This window comes from Bidens hawaiensis, unplaced genomic scaffold, assembly GCF_021521415.1.
Source record: "Bidens hawaiensis isolate Kalapana, Puna unplaced genomic scaffold, B.hawaiensis_p1.1 tig00008096_1, whole genome shotgun sequence".
NCBI lineage: Eukaryota > Viridiplantae > Streptophyta > Magnoliopsida > Asterales > Asteraceae > Bidens > Bidens hawaiensis.
The window spans coordinates 339267-351591 of NW_027491573.1; the positions used below are offsets into that span (position 1 = coordinate 339267).

The window sequence follows — 12325 nt, forward strand, 5'->3', positions numbered from 1 at the left end:
GTGAGGCACCGGGAACGGGGCCTTACAGGAGGTTTAGGGTTTGAAGGTAGAAGATAAAGAATTCCATCGGATCGGACGGTTCTTTAACGAAAATTGTCGGATCCATTAATACGTTGACAAGTGGCGCGATTTTAAAGGTCTGCGGATTCCATCAAACGGTGTTGAAATTCCGTTGGATCCAACGGAAAAATTGCTATTTTGAGTATTTTTTTTTCAAAACCATAGCTAAAACTTGAAAGTATTGATAAAAAATTGACTATATGGGGAATTTTCCCAACTAAGTAAACCTGCTTCGGAACTGACAGTCTTCTTCAAAACCAGACTTGTTAGCAAAACAAAGGTTGTTATTGGAAACAAAATAGTTAGTCTTCACCGTCTTTGAAATCAGATTTGAACTTCAGAAATGTTCTTCATGTTGACACTAAAAAGTTGGTTTCGGTAAACATCCTCAAAGATTATTACAGTAAGTCTTGCAGGTCACACTATATTTTTAGTTATAAGTAACCTATACAAGTATGTGTAACACCAGTGGGAGCCCAACCATTTCGGGGGCCTAAAGCAAAAAAAATCGGGGTCTTACCGAAAGTTTGAGATGTGAAATTATAGAATTTATAAATTAAACGATTGCGGTGTTTCATATATGAAATTAAATTTTTTCTAATTTTGTTTTGAAAAGGACTTTGATTTATATAACACAAATAAAAGGAATATATAAAACACCAAACTCTCTTCTACATTTCCCAACGACAATGAAAAAAAGTTGTATAAACATGGCCTAGGGAAAAAATAGAATCCAATCTTAGTCCAAGCTTCGCCACTACCTACAAATCAGGGTGTTCCGAACAACGTGTTGTTAAGAGACAATCAACAAGAACTATTTTCATATTGAGCCTTGCATAATTACAATGTAACACTTTGAGCCATATATATGTATATAATAAAGTCACAAATAACACCAAGTATTTAAAATCAAAATAGTCTAGCTTAATGTAACAGACTTTCCTTTGTTCATTAGGTCGTGTTCGATATAAACTACAACGTAAACATAGTTTGCTTCTTTTGGCCAGTTTACTAGAAGTAGAACGTGATATATTGATCATCAAGGTTTGAATGCAGAGAATGCTACAACGGAGTTATGTCCGCCAAAACCAAACGAATTTGAAATCGCTGCATACCAAAGAAGTTGAAATTCAGAAAGCGAACTAAACAGATTATGACAATCCAAAAATGTAGATCGAAATGATAAAAAAAAACTCACCAACATTGATTTCATGCAGTTGCTTATGACTCGCCACAGTGTCGAATTCAACTTCAGGATCAAGGTTCTACAATTTATATGAAAACCTGAAAATTAAATGGGAAGGAGGAAGAAGGAGAAATAATAAGGACACAGATAATACATACGAATTGATTAATTGTTGGGTGCAACCATCCTGTTTGAATCGCTTTAATTGTAGCAATGGCTTCCAAACCTCCTGAAGCTGCTAGTGAGTGTCCAATCATAGACTGAATACTTTACACATCAAATACTGTCAATATGGAGTTCATAGTTTGCAGAAAAGAAGTGTAGTGTTTTTCACCTTGGTTGCATTCATTTTGATTCCTGAGCTATTCTTGAAAACATTCTTTAAACCCCGTATTTCCGCAAGATCACCAGCTCTTGTAGAAGTTGCATGTGGGTTGATGTAATTTACCTCCTCTACTGATACACCAGCATTCAATAGGCAGCTTTTAATACAGGACGTGATCCCAAAACCATCGGGTCGTGGATTAGTTATATTATATGCATCAGAATTTATAGCACCTCCCAGGTATTCAGCAATTGCCGGTGCATCCCTTTTCATTGCATGCTCCAAACTCTCCATCACCTACAACCAAACCCAATTTAACTATCAAAATTCAAAACATCATAAAACTACAAATTTTTTGTGCTAAACGGGTTAGAAGGTTACCAAAATGCCAGCCCCTTCGCCCAAGACCAAGCCATCTCTGTCTTTGTCCCAAGGTCTGGAAGCAGTCTGGGGATCAATGTTTCTTCGAGACATCACGTTACAAGCACTGAAACCTCCCAACGTGATTGGGTTAAAGCAAGCTTCTACGCCCCCAACAATCATCAAATCAGCCACCCCTTCACGTATATGATTTGCCGCAGCATAGAAGCAATAATTGGATGTCGCACAAGCAGTTGAAATTGAGTAGGCTGGTCCCATAAACCCAAGATTCATAGCAAGAACGGCAGGACCCATATTTGGTAAATGTATGGTATGAAAAACGGTGAAATTTTTTTATAACCACTTTCCGTTAGAGCCACCACACCATTAGAGAATAACGTTGACCCTCCAATTGATGATCCAACAAGCACACCGGCACGCTCTTTATCGATCTGCAAACCAACATTAATTAGGAATCGATCTTACACAAATTTCTGATCAAACAAGACAAGTAACAAATGACGTACCTTGGAGAGTTCTTCACCATCAAGACCTGCATCTTCAAGTGCCTTTTTCCCCGCAACAATGCAATACCTTTGACAGTCATCCAATCTTCGGTCATCTTTTAGATTGATATATCCACTTGACTCGAAGTCACGAATCTGACCACCGAATCGCGTTGGAAACTCAGAAACATCGAAACGATCTATTAACCCAACTCCACTCTCTCCTGCTAAGAGTCTTTGGTAGAAGGTATCAACGTCATTTCCAAACACTGAGACGACTCCCATACCCGTAATAACAACTCGCTTTTTAGCATCTTTTTCTCGTTTAGGAGCAGTTGTAGAAACGGTGTGGCTGCGAATATTGGTGGTGTGTGGTAGTGATTTTACAATTATGGGTTTCTTGTTTTTGAGAAATAGGTTATGTTTAGACACCAAGAGAGGTGTGTACTCCAGATGAGCTTGAGTTCCCATGCCTACGGTGTCTTACTCATTGTACGAACAAGCTCACTTCTATTATTATAATTGTTACCAATGTATTTATTTCATACCTAATTTGTTCTATTTATTATCGCCAAGCTTATTAATGTGGTGCTGCTTTTATTTAAAGTTAGGCTGCCAACCCGCCAAAACTATACACGGTTTCTCCTTCAACTTTTAATGTTATATCACCTTTGAAAGTTTTAAACCCTACACGCCAAACAATGACATGCTGGGATGGGTCTAAAGCATACACATGCATATTTGTAGGCAGTACGTCGTACGTAGTAGAGGTTGATACCTTTGGATTTTCCGCTGCAAATGTCTGTTAGAAATATGGTTGCGGGTAATCTTAGTTGTGACAGATTACAGATGAATATTGCATAGGATCACCGACGACTTACTTTACTTACCAACTTTGGACAGCTTTTTTAAGATCCCTAAAATACTTAATTATTATTCATTATTCATAGATTATCAATGGTTCATTTATATGTTAGGTATGATAACTATCTTGCAAATAATATGAACTAGAACAGTATAACTCAAATGCAAGCCAGCTCCGAGAAGACGAAATTTTGTTTGGGCCATAGGCGAAATTTTGCTTGGCGCTTAAGTAAAAGAAACATTTTGTTGGGTTTAAACAATTTAATTTTACGTGAGCTTACTTGGTTATGATTTGAGTTGTGTAAAAACCTTTTGTATAAGAATAAACTTTAAAATGTCTCAAATAAATAAGACTAGAACCCACAATTTTTTGGTTAGATGCCATACCTCTTTGCCACTAGGACAAGCTAGTGGTTATGTAATTGTGTTGAAACATTGATTACATATTTTTTGGTTAGATGTCATACCTCTTTGCCTAGTGGCAGAGCCACATTCAAATCACCTGGTTCGGCCGAACCCGGTCCATTTTCAGTTTTATATATAAATTATAGGTACGGTTTATCGAACGAACCTATTCTTTTTCGGCGAACGAACCCAGTGTCACGAAATCTATGGAAACATTTCACTGTTCGCCGGTGAAAAAACAAAAACTTGAATTCTAGGAAAGACAACGATGTCGTTTTCTTCAACTTTGAGTACGTGCCATTTAATTTTAGGGCATCCATGGAGAAGAAGATCGTATAAGAGAAGTCCTGTCAATTTCTTTGCGCTCACAAAAATATATGTCCAAACAGTATTGTTTTAATTATAATAATATATGTAGCACCGTATTTTGTTTAATGGTAGCCATCATTGATCTATAATTATTTTTATATTTTTAATGGCTAAATATTATTAAAAAAAACTCTAATGCATAGCATGAAGCTAGAAACATGGGAACGTACAACACCAAACTTCAATTTTTTTTATGTGCTATTACACAAACTCGACCAATGTTTACATGTTATAATCGTTCCATACGCGTTTTAATGTATTGAAAACGAATCATAAAACGCTCGACCGCGACTATCATAAAGAACTTATTTTCAATATAAAAAATGCAATCAATGTTCATATAGCCGCTACACGTACGATTAGTTCAAATATATTTTTTAAAATGATGATGGAGGAAATAAAAATTAAAGGAGTATATTCTTATGGATAAAAATAGGGGCGACGAGAGGAACTTGATTGGTCGAGTTTGTGTAATATCACATAAAAAAAATTGAAGTTTGGTGTTGTACGTTCCCATGTTTCTTAAAATGATGATGGAGGAAATAAAAATTAAAGGAGTATATTCTTATGGATAAAAATAGGGGTAAATAATTTGAAATTGTCACCCTGTATAAAGATCAAGCTAGAAGTTAAACACCTAAAGGATAATAGTTTTCGATAACTGACCTTCAGTCGAACCAGGAAAGCCCCAGGGTAGGTCTTCATAAGACAGTCAACAACCTTTTGACCAATATCCCAGCTTTCATCAACAACTAGAACACCACCAACCAACACAACTGGAAATTGACCACGGCCATCTGCAGTCAGTTATCAATTTTTAATAATAGTTTACTTTTATATTATATATTTAATAAGAAACATAGATATTACATCAACATTAACTATATTTAATAAGAAACATAGTTATCAATTTGTTGTTAAAAACCCTTTTGTAAGATTTGGATTAGGCAAATGGAAAATAATCAAGAACAGAAACAAGATAAACAGTCGAATGATTTTATTATAGCCAAAGGATTGTTGTGCTCAAAGGCTTACAAGGATAAATTTCGACTGATTAGAAATTGAAAAGTGATAATGATAAAACAGATACTAAACAGATTAATCGGTCCTCATCTGTTCCTTTATTCCAGCAGCTTCCAACGTTCACTTTGAACCTTCTCCACCTATTAACTTGGTCTTCACCAGTAACGGATCTTTTCTTTTGATTCAGTCAACATTAATCCAACACCTTTTGTTCCATTAATGATTAAAACAAACAGATATGTTGAATTTGTAAGTACTGGAAAAAGTTGCTCCTTTTCCACACAAACCAAGTCTCTGCACAACTGCTTTGACAGTTAAAGCCAATTCCACAACATTAAAAGTTGCATCATTTAATATCTTGTTTGCAACTTCATCACCGGCTACCGTACACGAGACCACTTTAGGAACTAGTTCTGCAATACGAGCCCACGATGGATCTGCATAGGTCCACCTTGGGCCCAATAAAAAAGAAGACAAAAACCACTTGTAAAAATGTTGTTTATGAACGGGTTGATTTTGGTTTGTTTTAATGCATACAACTTCCTAAATCAGTTTGTTCATTAAGTTGGAGTATTATTGTAAGAATGTAGTTTTTAATCATATGTAACTCACTACTATCAATAAAAGGTATACGAATTGTACAAAAAGAAGCGATTGGTTACAACTCAACCCAACTCTTCCCGTTTTGACCCATTACTATTTACTAGGGACATAAACGAGCCAGACCGAACAGAATGAGACTACGAACACATAACTGAACAAAATACCATGCTAATATGTTACGGGAATGAATTTGTTCGTGTCCGTTCATTAATGCTATAAACGTATACAAATGAACATTTAAGGGTTTTCAAGTAGTAGTAAATATATTTAAGGAGAAAAAATGAAAATGAACCAAATATAACTATATAAGTAGTTAAAACCAATAATGAACAAATGTAAACGAACGAAGGGGAATGTAAATGAACAAACATAAACGAACACAATTGAATGAACGCGACCTTTGTTGGTGTCTGTTCATTTAATTAATCTAACATTCCTTGTTCATGTTCATTCATTTACTAGACGAATGGACTTAAAACAAACTTCCCGGCAAACGTTTCATGTTCAATTCGTTTACAGTCACCCACCCATCTTGCCATCTTTAAGCCATTTCATTTAAGAATCAAGACTAAACCAGCAGAAGAAACGTGGATACGAACTAAAAAGATATTGGTAAAAACTAAATATTTCTAAATCAATATGATTTATTTACTTCATAATCTTTCTATAAAACCATTATCTAGAATAAATAGATAAGCAGATGAGATTCATAAAACAGATACCCAATGAGTTCATCTGGGGTAGAAAGACAAATGTTTCAAAATGGAATCTGTAAGCATCGTCTGTAAACCCCCGGCCATCATGAGCTCTCACAACAGCAGTCAAAGCCTGAGCAGCAATCCCATAACCACTGCGCATATATACCATTCAATCAAACATTTATTATTATTATTATTATCAATCAAATACCAATTCAATTACCTGCCCCAATCACCCAACACAGGGCCACCACCAGCTGCACGCGCGTCCTTTCCATCTTCAGAACAACCATAAGCAATGCTCCCTGTACCAGATATCAAAACACATCCATGAAGTTTCCCCATTGATCCACTTGCAAGAGCCGCAACTGCATCATTCCGAACATATAGCTTCACATTGCTTGGAAATATGTCCCTGCAAACATTGTATATGGTAACATTGATATCAAAAGTCAAAACCGAACAGATTGCAAGTTTCTGGAAAGAATTGAAAAGCAAACCTCAGCTAATTTAATATCCACTCTTGAAGTACCATATGAAACATTTCCCATTCCTTAAAGTTTGTCCTCCCATTTCGCTTATGAAAGACTCGAATCCGCCATCGAATGGTTTAGCATCAAATAGCAAGTGTTCTTCTCCCATCATATATCGGGTGCAACCACTATCTAAGTACCAAATATTATTGATAGTCCTCCTTGATTGACACCGCATGCACTTAGCGTTTAATTAGACATGGGTTCCCGAGACATTTTTGTCTCAGGAAAGTCTACCATAAACTGACCAAACTTGATTTTATTTCCTGAAAACAATTAATTTCTTGGCGACTCATCGCTTGAAGAACAGACCCTATGAATCCAAGCAAAAACTTGTTCCTTGGTTTTGACAATTTTGGACTTCTCTTTTATTGATTTTAAAACTGTTTTTGGTGATTCCTCATACTTTACAGTCTTGGGATCCTTTTTTATTTTATCCTTTTTAGTTTTCCAAAAAGGTTTTCTTTTGTGTTTTACTTTGTTAACTTTGAATCTCACATCCACTTGTAGGTCCTCTAGATGGATTTCACAACTTTACTCGGACCAATCCGTGTAGTCAGTTAGCGTAAATCACAAACAACACTCGGATCTTAGTTTGTATAAACAAAAGAGAAAAGATGAAATCGGGTAGTGGAGAGAAAGTTTATTTATTTCCTTGTGTTGTTTGAAAAAATGGGTAAAGTGACCCTTTTATGGGGTCCCCGTTTCTCCAACTTTTAGGGGCCGCTTGGTTCACGGAATCCTTCGGAATTAGAATTGGAATTGTAATATTTTCCGATGAAAATCTTGTTTGGTTGGTGCTAGATGGGAATTTGAAATGGAATGTTTTCCATCACTCATGGGATTTTACATTCCTTCCATATGCTGATGGAATTTGCTAAATTCCAACGGAATGTTTAAAATTGACTAAAAAGCCCCCATCTTCTAAGTTAACCTCCTAAGTCTTATAATTGTAAAAGTTACAAATATCATGAAGCCCCATAGCTATCAAATCACAGATGGGAAACCAATTATGAACAATCGAACCAAAAACTCAACCAACAGATTCATGTTGTAGACGAACGACGGAAACCTTGATTTTGGTAGGAGAAGAGTCAGCTCTCGTCGGAGATAACGACTGAACACTATTATGTTCGGAGAAATTATGATAACATCAACGAGTTTAACCCATCAATTGCCGGCAAAACGCGTTTTACTCACCACTCATAAAAAAAATTGTGATTGAAGATGAAGATGATGAAGATCGAACCTGAATGATGACTAAAATACAAACACAAAACTGCCCAAATTTGACTTTCGTTTTCTTTTGTCTCAGTTATTGTAATCAGCCTTTGATATATCTTATGTTATGGTAGAAGAAGATAGAGGAACAGTTGATGAATGTGGTTAGGTTGGGATCTTTTCTTTTTATGTGTTGGGGTATTTTTGTAATTTACACTTTTTAAGATTCTAATTTCTTTGTTAACTAAACAAACCAAACAGGTTATTAATTCATGTAGGATTCCAATTCCAATTCCAATTCCAATTCCAATTCCAATTCCAATTCCAATTTCATTAGCAAACATTCTTTGAACCAAACGGCCCGGCCCTTACATTTCATCCGTACAAAATAAACGTACTAAGTGCGTAATACACTGACTATAAGTAAATAGAAATACATACACAATTCTAATAATAATATAGGATATTAGTCCTCCAACATGTAGAATTTCTAAATACAAGTTGCTCTATTGATCAAAGATATATATATATGTATATACATACATACATATATATATATATCCTTGTTATACCGTCAAGGTTTGAATGCAGAAAATGCTACAATGGAATTGTGTCCACCAAAACCAAATGAATTTGAAATTGCTACAACCAAAGAAGTTGAAATTCAATAGGGGAACTTAATTGATTATGAAAATTCAAAAATGGAGATTGAAATAAAAACAAGCTCACCAACGTTGACTTCATGTTGTTGCTTATGATTCGCGACAGTATCGAATGTCACTTCAGGAACAAGGTTCTACAATTTGATGAAAAGACGAAGGTTAGAGCATGGGAGCCGAGTCAGTCTTGTCACGATACAAATTTATTGCTTGGGGCCCTTTAAGAAAACTCACGTTTGTATCATGGTAAGATACATGAGAAATCAAATTATTGCAAATATATATTACGTACAAACTGATTAATGGTTGGATGCAACCATCCTGTTTGAATCGCTTTAATTGTAGCAATGGCTTCCATACCTCCACAAGCTGCAAGTGAGTGTCCGATCATTGACTGAAAAATACAACGCAAATATCGTAAAACATGCTTTTCATAGTATCGAGAAACCATGTAGCAGATGTTCTTTACCTTGGTGGCGTTGATTTTGATTCCTGTGCTATTCTTAAATACATTCTTTAGAGCCTTTATTTCAGCAAGATCGCCAGCCGGGGTAGAAGTTGCATGTGCATTTATGTAATTTACCTGCCAACAAGCTAAACTTCAAGAAGAGAATCCATTAATTTTTGGCTGGATCATAAGATCAAAGTACCTCCTCCATTGATACACCGGCATTCAACAGGCTACTTCGAATACAATTTGTAATCCCAAAAGCATCTGGGCGTGCGTCTGTTATATGATATGCATCACAATTTATCGCACCTCCCAGGTATTCAGCAATTATTGGTGCCTCCCTTTTCATTGCGTGTTCTAAACTCTCCATCACCTACAAACAAACCAAAAATATATATGAAAATGTAATAAAACAACAAATTGCATGTTCTGGTCTACATGGGTGGGGATGTTACCAAAATACCAGTCCCTTCGCTCATGACAAAGCCATCTCTATCTTGGTCCCAGGGTCTGGAAGCAGTCTGGGGATCATTGTTTCTTTGAGATAATGAGTTACAAGCAACGAAACCTCCAAATGTGACCGTATTAAAACAAGCTTCTACTCCTCCAGCAATCATCAAATCAGCCACCCCTTCACAGATATGGTTTGCGGCAGCACAGAAGCAATAATTGGAGGTCGCACAAGCAGTTGAAATTGAGTAAGTTGGTCCCATAAAACCAAGATCCATAGCAAGAAAGGCTGGGCCCATGCATGGTTGAATATATTGAGAGAGAAATGGTGAAATGTTTTTATAACCACTCTCCATATAACTCACAATACCATGAGAAAGTAATGTTGTCCCTCCCATTCCCGTTCCAACAACCACACCCGCACGCTCTTTATCGATCTGCACACAATCATAATTAAATCGTAGCACAAATTTCTGACTCATGAAACAAGGTATGAATGGTATACCTTGGAGAGTTCATGACCAACAAGGGATGCATCTTCAAGAGCCTTTTTCCCTGCAACAATGCAATACCGTTGACAATCATCCATTCTTTGGTCATGTTTGGGATGAATATATCCGCTTGATTCGAAGTCACGAATCTGACCACCGAATCGTGTTGGAAACTCTGAAACATCGAATTTATATATTGATCCAATTCCACTCTCTCCTGCTAGGAGCCTTAGGTAGAAAGTGTCAACGTCATTTCCAAACACAGAGACAACTCCCATACCCGTAATAACAACACGCTTTTTGGCGTCTTTCTCTCGTTTAGGGGCAGTTGTTAGAACGTTGGAATGTAATGTGTGGCGACGTGCGGGGGTGGTCTGTGGTGGTTTTAGAATCATGGATGATGTGTTTTTGCGTAGTGGAGAGCCCAGTAGATTTGTGTAATGGGAATGAGCTTGAGTTTCCATTTATGTCATGAGTGTTATCAATAGATGCAACTGTTTATATACACAAGCGTATGCACCCAAGAATAGGTGCTTTTATTTACATGTAATAGTTTCTTTAAAACTTAGGGGGAGTTCCCTCGAAATATTAACCGATCCAATATATAAGAAAAATATATTATATTGTTCAATCTAACCGTCATACAACAGTTAAATTTTATACGAAGCGCATGAATCTAAACAGGGCTTCACTAGAATGCTTGGTAGCTTTGATTGTATGCATTGGGAGTGGTTTAATTGTTCAACTGTTTGGAGAGGTTAGTCCATACATGAGACGTGATCATCCTCATCCAACAATGGCTATACGATATGTGGATATGACATGTATATTTTGGTGTTGCCGGTTCGACTAACGATTTATATGTTCTTGAATGGTTACCATTATTCAACGCCATTGAAAGCAGAGTTGCACCCAGTTCATTCTTCTTTTTAGATGGAAGGAGTAAAATACAAATATGGTTTATATCTTATTGTTGGCATTTAGCAAGATTACGCCCTGTTTATAAACTCATAATTGGCTCCAATCAGTGAAAATCGTATTATATTTGCAAAAGCTCAAGAGGCGGATGAAGGACATCGAACGAGCATTTTGTGTGCTTAAAAACTAGCTAATCCGGCACGAGCTTGGGAGAAAAAAAGCTAAGAAATACCATGTATGCTTGTATCAAATTACACAATATGATTATAGAAGATAAAGGTAGGGCAATTAACTGGTGTTCAACAACAAGAAGTTAGCGACGAACAAAGAGCAATAAACTAGTTAGCGACGTGCAAACGCATCATAGCCGTAAATATTTTGTCTTTTTACTAGAATAAACAACACAAGGTAACGATAATGTTTCTTTTGGATCAGTATCTTTTCTTGGTTACAGTTTAAATTATTCCATTGACAGTACGTTTATTATTAAAACTACTACAAAAGGAGCTCTATATAATTAATTACTACCATATTAATTGGAACACCTAATGTCAAGAGAGGTGTTTGCTAGAGAAGAGCTTTTGGGTACTGTGCATGCCTAAGTGGTACAATATGTAGGTATCTTTATGCAAAGTTAATTTAATACATACATTTATGCGCTGTTTTTTTTAAAAGTTAGCCAACCATACTCTAAAGGGAAAAAGACCACAATGTCCATTTATATAAACTTTATCCACTAAATGTCCATCAAAATATATTCCGCATGATTCTGTCCATACCAAAAACCGGCTGTCCCCATTTATTCAAGTCATAAGAATATTCTCAACCTATCACTTATCCTCATCTCTGTTATTACATTAAAATATATTACATTTCTCTTTCATAATTAATTAAATAATATTTCTTATACTTTTATTATTATAGTTTCTCTCTCCTATACTCACAATCAGTTCAACAAATATTAAAAAATAAATAAGGGCAAACTTTATTTCTTCAAATTTATAAAAAAATCACTACATTTTCTCTTTCTATCTTATAATTTACACTCACAATCACTTAAAATTTCACCTTATAATTTGCAAATTCCCCTCATATGATTTTTGGGGATAGGATGAGAATGCTCTGAAACGACACGATTATAAACCAACCCGGTAAAGTCACGTGTCAATATCACCCAATCAGCTTGCGTGTTTTTATACCTTC

General features: G+C 35.9%; 1 protein-coding gene and 1 pseudogene across 2 annotated transcripts; both read right to left on the reverse strand.

Annotated features, from left to right (window-relative positions):
- Positions 1 to 1063: 1063 nt before the first annotated feature.
- On the reverse strand, positions 1064 to 2359 carry LOC143637010 (3-oxoacyl-[acyl-carrier-protein] synthase I, chloroplastic-like; annotated as a pseudogene). Its single transcript, XR_013154354.1, has 2 exons — positions 1581 to 2359; positions 1064 to 1506 (listed from the first exon to the last, which is right to left on the reverse strand). The product of XR_013154354.1 is annotated as a 3-oxoacyl-[acyl-carrier-protein] synthase I, chloroplastic-like (transcript).
- A 6355-nt stretch (positions 2360 to 8714) lies between these two features.
- LOC143637011 (3-oxoacyl-[acyl-carrier-protein] synthase I, chloroplastic-like) lies at positions 8715 to 10761 on the reverse strand. Its single transcript, XM_077104475.1, has 7 exons — positions 10219 to 10761; positions 9719 to 10150; positions 9463 to 9636; positions 9282 to 9395; positions 9105 to 9206; positions 8883 to 8949; positions 8715 to 8795 (listed from the first exon to the last, which is right to left on the reverse strand). The coding sequence occupies exons 1-7, from the start codon at positions 10666 to 10668 to the stop codon at positions 8728 to 8730; spliced, it is 1407 nt and encodes a 468-aa protein (XP_076960590.1). The 5' UTR covers positions 10669 to 10761; the 3' UTR covers positions 8715 to 8727.
- Between the last annotated feature and the right edge of the window lie 1564 nt (positions 10762 to 12325).

What these genes read in the sequence shown, in the direction of transcription:
- LOC143637011 (XM_077104475.1), bottom strand. Translation starts at nt 10,668, where the DNA reads ATGGAAACTCAAGCTCATTCCCATTACACAAATCTACTGGGCTCTCCA. An exon ending in TTGGTCATGAACTCTCCAAG is followed by an intron (nt 10,151 to 10,218) that starts GTATACCATTCA and finishes GATTGTGTGCAG; the next exon opens with ATCGATAAAGAGCGTGCGGG. An exon ending in ATCCAACCATTAATCAGTTT is followed by an intron (nt 8,950 to 9,104) that starts GTACGTAATATA and finishes ATCAAATTGTAG; the next exon opens with AACCTTGTTCCTGAAGTGAC.